At 45.3% G+C, this 13,183-nt stretch overlaps 2 protein-coding genes across 3 annotated transcripts in view; both read left to right on the forward strand.

The window, feature by feature from the left end:
• The first annotated feature begins 5 nt into the window (after window positions 1–5).
• Window positions 6–4,266, forward strand: LOC114431212 (cytosolic phospholipase A2 gamma-like). The gene is made up of 13 exons (XM_028398817.1): window positions 6–230; window positions 947–1,057; window positions 1,202–1,344; window positions 1,435–1,621; window positions 1,697–1,802; window positions 1,880–2,020; window positions 2,109–2,174; window positions 2,257–2,397; window positions 2,511–2,657; window positions 2,763–2,846; window positions 3,384–3,538; window positions 3,668–3,839; window positions 4,007–4,266. Exons 1-13 carry the CDS (start codon window positions 129–131, stop codon window positions 4,189–4,191), a joined length of 1,740 nt encoding a protein of 579 aa, XP_028254618.1. The 5' UTR covers window positions 6–128; the 3' UTR covers window positions 4,192–4,266.
• Window positions 4,206–13,183, forward strand: part of LOC114431213 (carbonic anhydrase-related protein 10-like) — a 58,707-nt gene continuing 49,729 nt past the window's right edge. For both annotated transcript variants that reach the window (XM_028398819.1, XM_028398818.1), the window contains exons 1-3: window positions 4,206–4,288; window positions 4,451–5,696; window positions 8,143–8,217. In XM_028398819.1, coding sequence (XP_028254620.1) covers window positions 5,636–5,696; window positions 8,143–8,217 — 136 coding nt within the window. In that variant the 5' untranslated portion in view covers window positions 4,206–4,288; window positions 4,451–5,635. The remainder of the gene's footprint in view (window positions 4,289–4,450; window positions 5,697–8,142; window positions 8,218–13,183) is intronic.

Consider the following 13,183-nt stretch of genomic DNA (forward strand, 5'->3'; position numbering starts at 1 on the left):
ATCTGACTTCTTCCTGGAGTTCTGATCAGACCGACGTGATCACAGAGCAGCGGGCGGAGGAACTTTCCCATGCAGCGTGAATGAACCTTTTTACACATCATTTGAATTGAAAGTTACCACGCCCCAGCATGAGGGGAGCAAACACAGGTCTGCCAGCTGTGGTGGTTTGTCTTTGGCTTGTGAATTCAGGAGTTCTGGCTCGCATGGAGGGAACGCTGGCTGCCTCTGAGGTAAGACCTGTATTAATTACCTGGTAGTAGTTTTCTTAGGTATTTTTTTAATGTGAAAAAATGTATCCTAAACTGACAGGAGATAAACACAGAGTTTACCTTGTTGCTTCATGCATGGCGTTGGTTTTTGCCAATTATAACGACTGGTGTTCATATTGTGATGTGCCCTCAATTAAACTCTTCCAGTGGCAGAAGGGGACCTGTAGAGAAAACAATATACATAAATAAAAGAATGAATAAATACATAAAAAATCCATCTCTAAATACAGAGCACATCTGTGATTATGAAAACGGATATTTGGAGGCGATTGAAACAAACTGCGTGCATGTGTTTGGCACCCTCTAGTGGCTTTTGAAGATTGTACATATTTTTTTTCTTTCCATTTTCTTCCTAAACTTAAAGAAGCATGTTTGGTGCCTAAAGTCGAGCTGAGACAGGAACTTGGGGGTAGGAACTGAAACTCTTAGTGGGGGTTGGTGTTGATGAATTCAGCGAGTCAAAGGTCAGAATCTCTGCCAGGATTCACCCTGATGTTCACCTTAGTGCTGAGATGGTCATACCAGCTCACTGTTGCTGCACAAGCCTCTTTTGATATGAACATCACATTGATCAGAGGACAGGAATTCAAAAAGCATCCTTCTGTGTACAATAGATTTAACTTCTCTGCCATATCAGTGAGATTAAAAAAAGATGTTCTGTCCTTTATCCTTTGCAGAAACTGGTGTATCAGTCACAGAGCCTGTGTGCTGGTGAGCAGGACTATGTGCAGAGGAGGAAACAAGTCGTTCTAGATTCACTCAGCAGTCTGGAAATGAACTGTACAGCAGTAAGAAATACAGTCTATGTTATGATTGTGTTGTGTTTTCTTCACCTTATTCAGAAATGTAGCAACACATTTATTACTTTGTGTAGCTAATGTAAGAAAAATTCATCTAATAGCATTTTGAATGATCAACTTCTCTCCATCCAGGACTCTGTTCCTCACATCGCCCTGTTGGCGTCAGGTGGAGGTCAGAGGGCAGCTGTGGCCCTGGTGGGGTCCCTCCATCAGATGCATCATGAAGGTCTGCTGGACACTCTGCTGTATTTTGGAGGGGTTTCTGGGTCAACATGGTAGCTATACTCACTGTCTATGCCCATGTCCATTATCTTACTCAATGTCTGCCAGCGCCAAACTAAGACCCCAGATCCTGTCTTTGATAGGTCCATGGCCTCCCTGTACAGTGACCCACAGTGGAGCAGAAACATGGAGGCAGCAGAGTCCAGGCTGTCGGGTCCTGGGGTCAAACTGGAGGAGGCTCTGGGCTGGTTGGGCGAAAGGTCAAAAGAGGAGCACTTCTCTCTGACGGATGTTTGGGGGGTCTTGACCTCTGCTGGGATCATGAAGCAGGTGTGAGGTCAAACACACACACGTACTGTAACTTATAATTCTGGTCAATCAGAGAAATATGTTTTCTTTCATAAGATGGATATACGGCATCTTTCAGATGAGGCCAGCCGGAACGCCACCAACCCTTACCCCATCTACTGTGCCATAGAGAAGCACTGCTACACTAATGGGCCTATAGAAGGTACACACAAGCTCAACCGCTACACTGATTAAGTGAAATTCATTCTTAATGGAAAATGGACTCTGTCTGTCTCGTAGGAAAATGGTTCGAGGTCAGCCCTCATGAAGCCGGATTCACCGAGATGGGCCTCTTTGTTGAGACGTCCTATCTGGGCAGCAAATTCCAGAATGGAGAGCTGCTGGAGAAGAAGCCAGAGATGGACATGGTCAAGCTACAAGGTGTGTGTTTATAGTCTGAGCAGCTCATGGCAGAAGAGCTTTTATTTTGAAGGCTTTGCATATCATCATCATGCCATCATGCTTTCAGGTGTCTTAGGCTGCGCTCTGGCTCACGAGGAAGTGGTCAGAGACTTCATCCCTCCCTGGCTGAATGGTAAGCACAGCTTGAATTTCATCTTTACTGGCTATGATGTGTGTTTTATGTAACAGTCCTGCATTGTGTGTGTGTGTTTCAGTGCCCGAGTATGTAGACAGTGCTACTCAGGAATACTTGCGCACATACAACACCCTTGATAAAATAATTGCTCTGACCAAAAGCACTGTTAATGAGCCCGCTCCTTGGTCTGCCCTGGACGAGCTGCAGAAAACATTAGGAGGTAGAGATCCTGCTGTTTATTTTACGATTCTGTAGATACTTTTCTTTGTAGTTCATTTGTTCTTTACAATAATGATGCAGCAAATGTCTGATTTAGACTCCTATCTTTTGCAGACAAGGTCAATCATAATGAGTCTGCGCTGCTGGAGTCAAAGACTTTGGAAGAAAGAAAAGGTGTTTTTCAGCAGTGGAGCCAAGAGCTGCTGGCGGCAGTAGAGACCTGGACCCAGAGCCTGGAGGAAGGAGCCTTTAAAACACATGGTCAGTCCATGATACAGCACGTGCACAGACCTGACCTTGTCTACGTGATGTTGGGCAACAAGCACATTTTTAAAAATGGCTTTTTCTGTGTTCGTTTTCTTCCAGTTTCTCTCCTTACGAAACAAATCCTTCCCCTGGTGATGAGGTGGGAGTGGGGAACAACCCCAAATTTCCTCTACCAATACCAAGGTGAGAAGACGTGGTGTTTGTGCTTAAAGCTACAGAGCAACACTGCCTCCTTCAGGCAGTCAGAGTAATTGCACAGTTACTGCAGGTTGGATCTCATTTTATGGGTCATGGAACATGGGCAGACACCAGGTCTAGCCAAAGGGGTTAACAGGGGTCAAAACAACCCATAAAATGCATCACGTTGATTGTGGTCACATTACAGGCAGGTTGTTGGGTGATTGAGACAAAAACTGTCACTCATTTTCTTAAAACAATGCAAGCTAGCTGGCTAATACGGAGCTTTGCTATATATATATATATATATATATATATATATATATATATATATATATATATATATATATATATATATATATATATATCTCAAAACAATGCAAGCCATATATATAAAAAGCCACCGTATATTACCATCTCAGCAGCAAATGACACAATTAGCAGCTTTAACAACTAAAACGCCAGCTTTCCCTTATGAGTTTGGGCAGAACAACAATGATGCATATAAGAGGAAAGACTGAGAAATGCTGAATTTCTGCACAGATTCGCCTGTTCCAACATGCCTGCGATCTAAAGAAAGCTTCCACCTGGTGGACGCCGGGCTGCTGATTAATGTGGCCTACCCTTCATTTCTGGGAGACAAGAGAGACATCGACCTCATCATAGCACCAGAATACAGCGCAGGAAACATGTTTGAGGTATTTAAACCTGCGTGAATCGTAGCTGATGATTTCTGCAGCTTCATGTTGATTCCTAATGAAGAGCGACTTATTAGGAAGTTGCACATTTAGAGGTTTAAAGACAGTAATGTTCTGCTCGTTGTGCAGACTCTGACTCTTGCCAGAGACTACGCAGCCGAGGTGCAGAAGCCTTTTCCGGAGATTGGTGAGACAGTCCTGCAGGACAGAGACTGGCCCAAGGACTGCTACGTGTTTGAAGGAAAAGGGAAGGAACCCACCATCGTTTACATGCCGCTCTTCAACAGACAAAACTGCAAAGGTCTGTTCCCACACGCTTCCTAACATTTCCTCCACCTTCATGTATCCAAAAACTAAATCACACTGTGGCTTCCCACACCTGTCTAAAACCAGGAGCTACTGTGACCTCTGAATGAACTGATTCTAATTTTACAGTAGCCTAAAAGGATCCTCGCTGTTTTTATACAGATGCAGAGGAGTTCAAAGCAAAGATGGAGGAGTTCTCCACCTTCCAGCCCCCCTTCAACCAGGAGAAGATCAAGTTTTTGTTGGAGACAGCCAAGGCTAACATGAAGAACAACAAGGAAACTCTGCTGAGGGAGATAAACAAAGCCGCCGTGCGCCGACAGAGCAAGAGGTGTGGACGGGCCTGAGTGTGTGTGTGTGTGTGTGTGTGTGTGTGTGTGTGTGTGTGTGTGTGTGTGTGTAGATGGAGATGAAGGAATCAGATCGTCCTACAGCACTGTCAATGTAGGTCAAAGCTGAATCTCATATCTCCTTAGAGCATGTAATCTGTGAGCTCACAGCGAGACAGGGGGATGACAGAGGCTCGCTGTATCTGTGTGATCAGAGAGAGATGTAACCATGATGGAAAAATAACATGCATTCATTCCTCTCTGTCTCCTGTTCTAGGTCTCTGCTGTGCCCGGTCTCTGACTCTTGTCTGTAGGGTTTTGTGTGTTTGATTTCATAATACATCACATTTTATACTCAATGGTTTGTTACCAAAGTGTTTCCTTACAGAGGAAGACAGACAGGAATCAGAAAGGAGAGCTGGGTTCCTGCTGAAAAAATCAAGCAAGTCAGAGTAAAGTCCCATTTAAAAAAGAGGTCATTTAATTCTAACTTTAACCTCAGAGGAAAATGTTTTTAAAAACCCGACAGTTCTACAAGGATTTTTCCAGAAAACAGAAAATCTGTTGTTTTTTTTTAATTCCTCAAAATGTATTTTTACAGAATTCTTGTGAAAAGTGAAAGAAATGACGTCATTATTATTCATATAAGTATTGTTATTAGACAGAACTGCACCAAGCCCATATTCGACATATAATCGATGTAAACGCCAATAGATCAATGTTGATACAGTTAGTATGCTGCTCAGAGGAGCTGTAGTAACCCCATGATGACACCAGAGGGCGCTCATCCTCCACAGCAGGTAAGCGTTAGGAGTGTTATGTAGGTCAGAACAACCAAGCACTCAACCAGACCATCTGCATACAACACAGCGCGTCCACAGCTACTTTAGTTTATTGAACCATGAGGAGAACATTCACTTTTATCTGTGTTCTAAACTAGTTTCCTGTTCTGTAAAGTTTGGGACTCACACTGAGCTCATACTCAGTTTGTCTTTGTATTAAACCTTTTTGCTTTTATGCGTATCTACGAGTTGAAGATGTTCATTTGTCGCGACTCTGACATCACATCGCGTCGTGGGCATGTCGCTGCTCTCCGTCAGTCCGTGCGCTCTCGGTGCGCTTTGCGTCGTCAGTGAAGTTGCTGCCTGATCCGCTGCAGCCGCAAACATCTCCCGCAGAGAGGAAGAACATGCAGCGGACTCCGCGGCGGAACTCTGTGAACGGTGGACACACAGAGGAGCGAGATGTGTGACAAGCCCGGAAATGATGCCTGAGCACCAAAGCGGGTAAAAGCGAAGGAGGACCGAGTCTCTGCCGCGAGGCTTTCAACGCGTTTTAACACGAGGACGAAGACGGGGAAGGAGGAAGAGGAGCAGGGAAAATGCTCAAAGTTTGGCCGTGTCGTCTACAAGTGCCACCCCGCCACAGCTGCAGACAATGAGCGTGAATTATTGAACGAAGAATGCATGTCGTTTGGGATTTATCTGTGATTCTGCAAACATACATCATCTGCACTTCATCAGGTAAGAATTAAGGAAAGAGGCTTCACAACTATAGGCTCAGTGTACTCCAGGAGCTGTTGTTATGAAAATCTAGTTTCACTGTAGAAGTGTAGAAAGCAGCACAGTATCATCAAACAGCTGCTGCCTGACCAGCACAGCTTCTGAGCAGTGCGCAGTATACTGAGACTGCACACATGTGTGAAGAGCATCACTGCCAGTGTCAAAGCCCGGTCAGTGTCACGAGTCAGGACTTGTTACTCATCAGCTGCTGAAGCTGCCAACCTCTGCGTCTCAGCCCAAACATGTGCAGCTAGAGATCTGAAGAGAGGCAGCATCATGCATGCAGCAGCCCTGCAGCCATTCAGAGTTCAGAGAACTTTCTGCAGCCTTCATTTCCCATCATGCCCGGTGCACACACTTCATAGAGCTTCAAGTATCTTTTGTTACACGCTGCCGAAGATGCATCCGGATCATGTGTGGCATCTTTGAAAGGGGAGAGGCTTCTCCACAGAGCTGGTAACATGCTGAGCTGTGGGCTGACACATGGAGACTGTAAGGAGTACTGTTAAACACATCTGTTCCTGCCAGGGTCTCACTCCCACAGCCGAACATTTGCAGCAGGAGGAAAATGAGTATTTTTACTCTAAGTTGGGCACGTCGGAGTGTCAGACACTGTTTCCCGTTTACAACACGTCTGTGTGTGGAAATGGTGCAACAAGCCTGTCACACCCCGGCGGCTCTGTTTTAATTGTGCTGAGCTGCTGCCGGGCAGGTCGGCTGGATGGTGGCGGCACCACAGCCCAGGTGAAAGGGCCAGAGGCCAGAAACACACACACAGGACACCAACGTGTAAACTAATGTGCACCACAGGAGGCTGTAGACCTTCCATAGGGACTCACTGCACACACACACAAACACTCGCATCTCCAGGATGACCAAGCCTCATTACAAGTTTAACACAAGTGTAACTGTGGACCAGCCATAGCATCAGATTCTGTGGGTGTTAAAGCTTGAATGAAACGTCACTGCCACACAAAGTATAAAGACTGTTTTCAGCTGGGACACACCTCAGGGCCCCTGTGGTTGCTTTCTCTCTGTTGTTGTTGTCCCATTCGCCACCTGTCCACCAGAGGGCCTTAAAGTGTCTTCCTCTTCCTGGTCAGCTTACCTGGCCCCTCCCCTGTGCTCTACACCAGCGGTCCCCAACCTTTTTTGCACCACGGACCGGTATCATGTAAAACAATACTTTCACGGACCGGCACAGAAAACAAAGTGCATAAACAGACTCTTACTCTTATGCTTAATTAGTGGGAGCCTTTGAGCTTTCTCAGCAATGAGGCGGTCCCATCTGGGGATAATGGGAGACATGACACCCGAAGTGTGTTTCTTATGTCCAGTCCACTCCGTAATTTTGTTTTGGCCGTCATTAATTGCTTCAGTCGTTCTTGTTCATGTTTTCTTCCATGGCTTGTCTTTTAATGCAGGGTGCTCGGTCTCGCAGTTTTGAAGGCTTCGTTGCCTCATTTGCGAGTCTGTCGCCACATCACTCAGAGCGGACTTGGTGTGTGAGAATCACCTGTTGCAATAAATCCGTATTTTAAATAGGACTCCTGATATAGTCTTTTAAATGCGGATTTCTTTTTCTTTGAAGGGGTAGGCTCCTCTTCTTCTGTCTCCTCGTTAGGCCTTTTCCCCTTTCCGAAGAAGCTCTCCAAAGACGTTTGTTTTTTATTCATTTTTGCTGCTTGTGGGCTTAATTTTGGGGCCGTATCCCGTGACCGAGACAAGCGTCTGGGCAGGTGCTTAAAGGCACAGGCGGATGAATCTGATCGATTTATAAATGAAACAGCTTTCAGACTCAGATAATGAATAATATATGTTTTGCTCAGTCTTTCTGTGCGGCCCGGTACCAAATGACCCACGGACCGGTACCGGTCCCCGGCCCGGTGGTTGGGGACCACTGCTCTACACCACATGTAATGCTGATGAAAGACGTTTTGAAGTGTTATGTCAGGCGCTCTCGCTGGATTGGTTTCTGTAATGGTGGCTAATGTAGCAGTTGGATTTTCTGGCTCACAGACTGATGGGTTTGACACATTCATATGCTCACAGGTTCTGTATGTCCAGTTATGTTGTGTGTTCTTAGCTCTTCAAGTGCCACACTTGCAGTGATCTGGGTTAATGTTATGCAAGCTGGAAATGGTCAAACTAGACGTTTTACTCCCACTTGTTTTAATTACAGCTTTTCTTTGTACGGAGGCATTGGTATTGTTTACAAGAGCCTGATACACTCAAGTAATATAAGCAACATTTAATTATGTGATGCCCCATCGGAAATCCTTAAATAATCACCTACATGTACCGTCCACTGTTTTATGTTTTTCAGTGATCCTGCTTGTGTGTTCCACAACGGCATGAAAAAATGAGACTATTTCACACACTGATGATTTTTTCCCTCTTTCTGCAGCTCAACCTATTACATCCAAGCTTGATGAGAGTTGGTGGGCTTATAAGGACGTTGTGCAGGGAAGCTTTGTTCCAGGTAACATTCTGAACACAAATACACATGGAGAAGCTTGAACAGTTCACATCCTGAAGGCTGACAGCCATGTCTCATGTATATATATATATATATCCACATCCTGAAGTGACTCAAGTCTGAAAAAAATATGATTTGAGTCACATCAACCCCCCGCTTCACTCAGGTAGTCTGCATGTAACCCAAGATCATTTTAATCCCATTAATTAACAGTGTGTTGGGTGTGTGAGTGATGTGGTTGGTACAATGGCAAAAACTGGCTGTTACTGTGCAGACAAGTGGAAAGGAAGCTGAACATGACATCACTTTGAAGAAATATGATGAAAGGCCAGTTCAGACCAGTTAGCTGGAGAACATACCTGCAGTCAGACGTGTGTTTTAGGTTCCGCCATGACAGTGAGAGCCCATAATAGAAAGACGCTTTATCCAATTACCTGGAAAGAGTCTTCATGTAATGTAGACGGTGGTGAGTGTCCAGATGGTTCTGTGTAACAAACCATCTGGCTTGTCAGGTTAGGGAGAAACCCAAAGCTCAGAGAAAGGGAAGAAAGGAGAAGTACATGAAGTTCTTCAGATTTTCAAGGTGTCCCATCTGTCAATTAGAGAGTCCTGCATCCCCTCAGAGCCCACTATTTTGCAGGAAGTAGTGAGAAGATGTTCTTCCCCTCATCTTCCGTTGTGGCTCATGTTCTGTGTGTAGTTGTTTCTGTGGCTAGGCTGACATCATGGGCACCAATCACAGAGCACGTTAGTAAATGAGTGTGAGGATTATTCAAATGAGGCGCACATCCATGCACCTTCACACCTCCACTGTCACATGCAATTAATTAACTCCAGGCAGGGTAAGGGAGTCGCTGGGCTGATCTCTGTGGCTCTGTGTTACGTTGTAAGGAGCCAAAAATTATTTTAATGACTGTACTTTTCAAATCAACTGAGTTTTAATTTGAAGTTTCATGCTGGAGCAAGAGTCACGCTTTTTAAACACCGCGCTTCCCATTTTAGAGTGAGACCGAAGAGTGTGTGTGTGTCTGTGTGTGTGTCTGTGTGTGTGTCTGTGTGTGTGTGTGTCTGTGTGTGTGTGTGTGTGTGTGTCTGTGTGTGTGTCTGTGTGTGTGTCTGTGTGTGTGTGTGTCTGTGTGTTGTGTGTGTGTGTGTGTGTGTGTGTCTGTGTGTGTCTGTGTGTGTGTGTGTGTCTGTGTCTGTCTGTGTGTGTGTGTGTGTCTGTGTTTGTGTGTGTGTGTGTCTGTGTGTGTGTGTGTGTCTGTGTGTGTGTGTGTGTGTGTGTGTGTGTGTGTGTGTGTGTGTGTGTGTGTCTGTGTGCGTGTGTGCGTGTGTCTGTGTGTGTGTGTGTGTGTGTGTCTGTGTGTGTGTCTGTCTGTGTCTGTGTGTGTGTCTGTGTGTGTCTGTGTGTGTGTGTGTGTCTGTGTCTGTCTGTGTGTGTGTGTGTGTGTGTGTGTGTGTGTGTGTGTGTGTCTGTGTGTGTGTGTGTGTGTCTGTGTGTCTGTGTGTGTGTGTGTGTGTGTGTCTGTGTGTGTCTGTGTGTGTGTGTGTGTCTGTGTCTGTCTGTGTGTGTGTGTGTGTCTGTGTTTGTGTGTGTGTGTGTCTGTGTGTGTGTGTGTGTCTGTGTGTGTGTGTGTGTGTGTGTGTGTGTCTGTGTGCGTGTGTGCGTGTGTCTGTGTGTGTGTGTGTGTGTGTGTCTGTGTGTGTGTCTGTGTGTGTGTCTGTCTGTGTCTGTGTGTGTGTCTGTGTGTGTCTGTGTGTGTGTGTGTGTCTGTGTCTGTGTGTGTGTGTGTGTGTGTGTGTGTCTGTGTGTGTGTGTGTGTGTGTCTGTGTGTCTGTGTGTCTGTGTGTGTGTCTTCTGGGAAATCTGAGTCTGTTGGTAAGCTCATCACATCAGTGAGTGCCGCCTGACTTTGACTCCAGCTTCTTCACCCTCGTCTGCTCTCACCCTGCACCGCTCTCTTTGCTTTGTGTTACTGCTGTGCCAGCAGAGGAGAAACATCTGCTTCAAGCTGTTTTTTTGGAGAAGTGGGAATACAGTCAGTGAAAAACTGGAATTGTATTCAGACTTGGGTCACTGTGTCATCTTGTGCTCATAGTTGCTGTGATCACCTATGCAGCCACATGATCAGCTGAGATTAGAGTGAGACAGTGCTGTGGGTGTTTGTTCAGCAGGAAAATGGTGAGAGAGAGACGTCTGAGAGGGAAATCGCTTCTCCATCCCTGTAAGATTACTGCGAGGTCCATGCTGGTTGTCATGAACGCCGAGGTGCTCAGAATCATGAATAAGAGGGGGGAAAAAAGTCTGGTTTGCCCATGAGCTTTTACTTTGGCACCGTAAAATGTGAAACTAAATATAACATGAGATACAGTATGCGCCACAGATGCCATGGAACAATGGAGAGTCTTTGGCAGGCGGGGATGGTAACGAGCATTTCTGGTCCTCTACGTCTTTTCACAGGATCACATGCCGTCTCCGTAGGTGCTGCTGGAACACCTCACCGGCCAGGCTTTGTGCCAGTTGTTTTTTTCAGGATCGACATGATCCTTGAACCAGAAATGATCCACTTAATGGGCAGAACATGAATCGGCACACTTCATACCTGGTTATTCCCTGTAAATCTTACCATTATTGTTGCAGCTGTAACATCAGCAGGGAAGGCTGCTGCTACTCTGGCAGGACTAGCTTCAAGGTTTAGCTGCACTGTTTAGCGTCAATGTCTGTCAGTGTCCTCAAATGATGATGTGTGGGAGTAAATTCACTTAGCCTCTGAGGACAGGTAGCCAGGTTCCACCTCTACATAGACTGTGGATCAACAAAAGCTGCTCAGCTGTGATTGGACAATACTACTGTTTGTCCAGCGCCATGTCTTATACAGCCCCTCAAACAATGCATGCTGGGAAGTCTGTGTATGTACTACTTTAGGTTCTTTCTTTAATTAGTTGAGTGAACTCTCAACAGTTCAGCTGTTCAAGTAATCATTAACAGAACAAAGAGGTTCTGAAGGGGTCTGAAAGAGAACTGTGGCGTTAAAATGATTAAAGATCAATTGATTCCACTGATTTCTTGTGCAATATTTCATAGTGTTTCTAATTAATGAACCTGGAAAAGGAAGATTTTTTTAATCACTATACAGTTACTGTATGCCTCCATCCTCTGTGAAGGCGCCGGCTCGTCTTCCTCTCGCTGTCATTCCTCCGTCTGTCTTTGCGTCAGGCTGTAAGGGGCGTCAGGTTCATCCTTTCGTTGTACAGTTCTTATGTATATTTGATCACATCTGTGTCTGCTTGTCTCCCTGTCTCCTTTCATCTTCTCTCTCCCCTTGCCTTTATTCTCTCTCATCTCCTCTGCCCTTCCAGCTCTCCTTCTCTTCCAGCCCTCCTTCCCCTCTCTGTGCGTGGCTGGTCCACTTTTTCTTTGCCTCTTCTTTCTCTCTGTCAATCTTTTCTTTCAGCATCTCTTCATCTCGTCCCCAGTCGCCCATCTTTCTCTCGGTCTTTGTTATCCCTCTCATTTCTCTTCTCCGTTACCCTGATTGGACCCCGAGATGTTCCTATCATTCATATAAAATCACTTGCAGCAGGAGGCCCAGTTAAAACCTCTGAGGAAATCTGGACGGTGCACCGTGGTTAGAGATCACTGATGAGGTCGCTTCCTCTGTGAGCCTTTACCTATGATTGAAAGATGGGCAGTCAGGTTGGATTTGGTGGTTATGCTAACCTAAAATGTCACCAAAGGGACCAAACAGACTCAGGTGACTAAAATCTCTACTCTTCAGTGTTTGCATTGTAGGGGATGAGTGAACAAACAATACAATTAAACAGTGAACCAGTGAGAACAATGAGCTTCTATTTAGCCACCAGTGAGGAAACTGATGTGAACCAGCTGGTGTCATCTCAACCTGTCGGCTTGGTGTGTTAGGAGCTCTCCTGGGCTGTATATGTAAAACCTGCGCAGACAATCTGGCAAATTCCAGGTTTACTTGTTCTACTCATGGAAGTGTCGCATAATGACTTCTGTGGCTCTGAGGGCAGATTTTACAAGTCTGAGAAAAATAAATAGCTGTGATGAGGTTGTCTGTGCTTGAAGCTTGCAGGTTGAAGCGTGTCATCGAGGTAGCGTTTATCAGTCAAGAAATCTGCTATCTTGTTGCATTATGAGGATTTTAGGATTGAACCATTTTTTGGAGCATGTCTCATACAGGATAAAGTCAGGATATCTCTCTGTGCTGCTTCAGTTTCGCTCTTTAGCCGTGACAGGCGGGATGAAAATGTGCATATAGATTACACTTTGTTCATCAGAGGAGGTTCGTCAGAGGATGAAGCCAAGCCTAATTTCCCTGTTAGGCTGAATTTGAATAGTTCAGAGTCACTGGAAATGTTCTGTTTTCACCCTGATTTGACAGTTGTGTCAGTATCAGTGTTTGTGCGAGTCCCCTGACACTGCCAGCTGTTCTGTTTTCACTCGCTGTTTACCTTCTTTAGACATTAAAACAGGGTAAGGGGTTAGGTAAAAGTCACCTTAAACAAATTCCCAACATTACACATGTTTAAAAGGGAAACTGCTTCTGTCACATGGTCAGTTTCAGCAGCCATAGGGAGACCCCGCCTCCATCCACACAAGGCGATGCGGCCAAACATTCTGTTTTCAAGGACTAAAATATCCACCTCTTGTTATGTTTCCCTGGTGAGGATGGGCTGGTGGATTGGCTCACTTCTATAGCCTGCCGCAAGTGGTCATTAGAGGAACTGCAGTGTTTGGAATGGAGTGTTCATATTTAAACCCCCAAGAGGTTTCTGCTCATTCACAAGCTCAGGCACAAGCTCACTGAGTGGCTAGCGTGGCTAATACTCTCTGCCCTCTTAATTGATCATTGTATGTTTAAGAAAGAAAAGAATTGAAAACATATCTGTTCAAAACTCAGGTGAAATAAACCTCATTACAAATATACTTGCATCTCATGATCGG

The sequence above is a fragment of the Parambassis ranga genome, unplaced genomic scaffold (genome assembly GCF_900634625.1).
Source record: "Parambassis ranga unplaced genomic scaffold, fParRan2.1 scaffold_61_arrow_ctg1, whole genome shotgun sequence".
Lineage (NCBI taxonomy): Eukaryota > Metazoa > Chordata > Actinopteri > Ambassidae > Parambassis > Parambassis ranga.

Bases quoted from the DNA above. Each gene is read 5' to 3' on its own strand.
- LOC114431212 (XM_028398817.1), top strand. From the start codon at position 129: ATGAGGGGAGCAAACACAGGTCTGCCAGCTGTGGTGGTTTGTCTTTGG. The intron at 1,803-1,879 runs GTACACACAAGC...TCTGTCTCGTAG, and splicing joins CACTAATGGGCCTATAGAAG to GAAAATGGTTCGAGGTCAGC. The intron at 2,847-3,383 runs GTGAGAAGACGT...ATTTCTGCACAG, and splicing joins TTTCCTCTACCAATACCAAG to ATTCGCCTGTTCCAACATGC.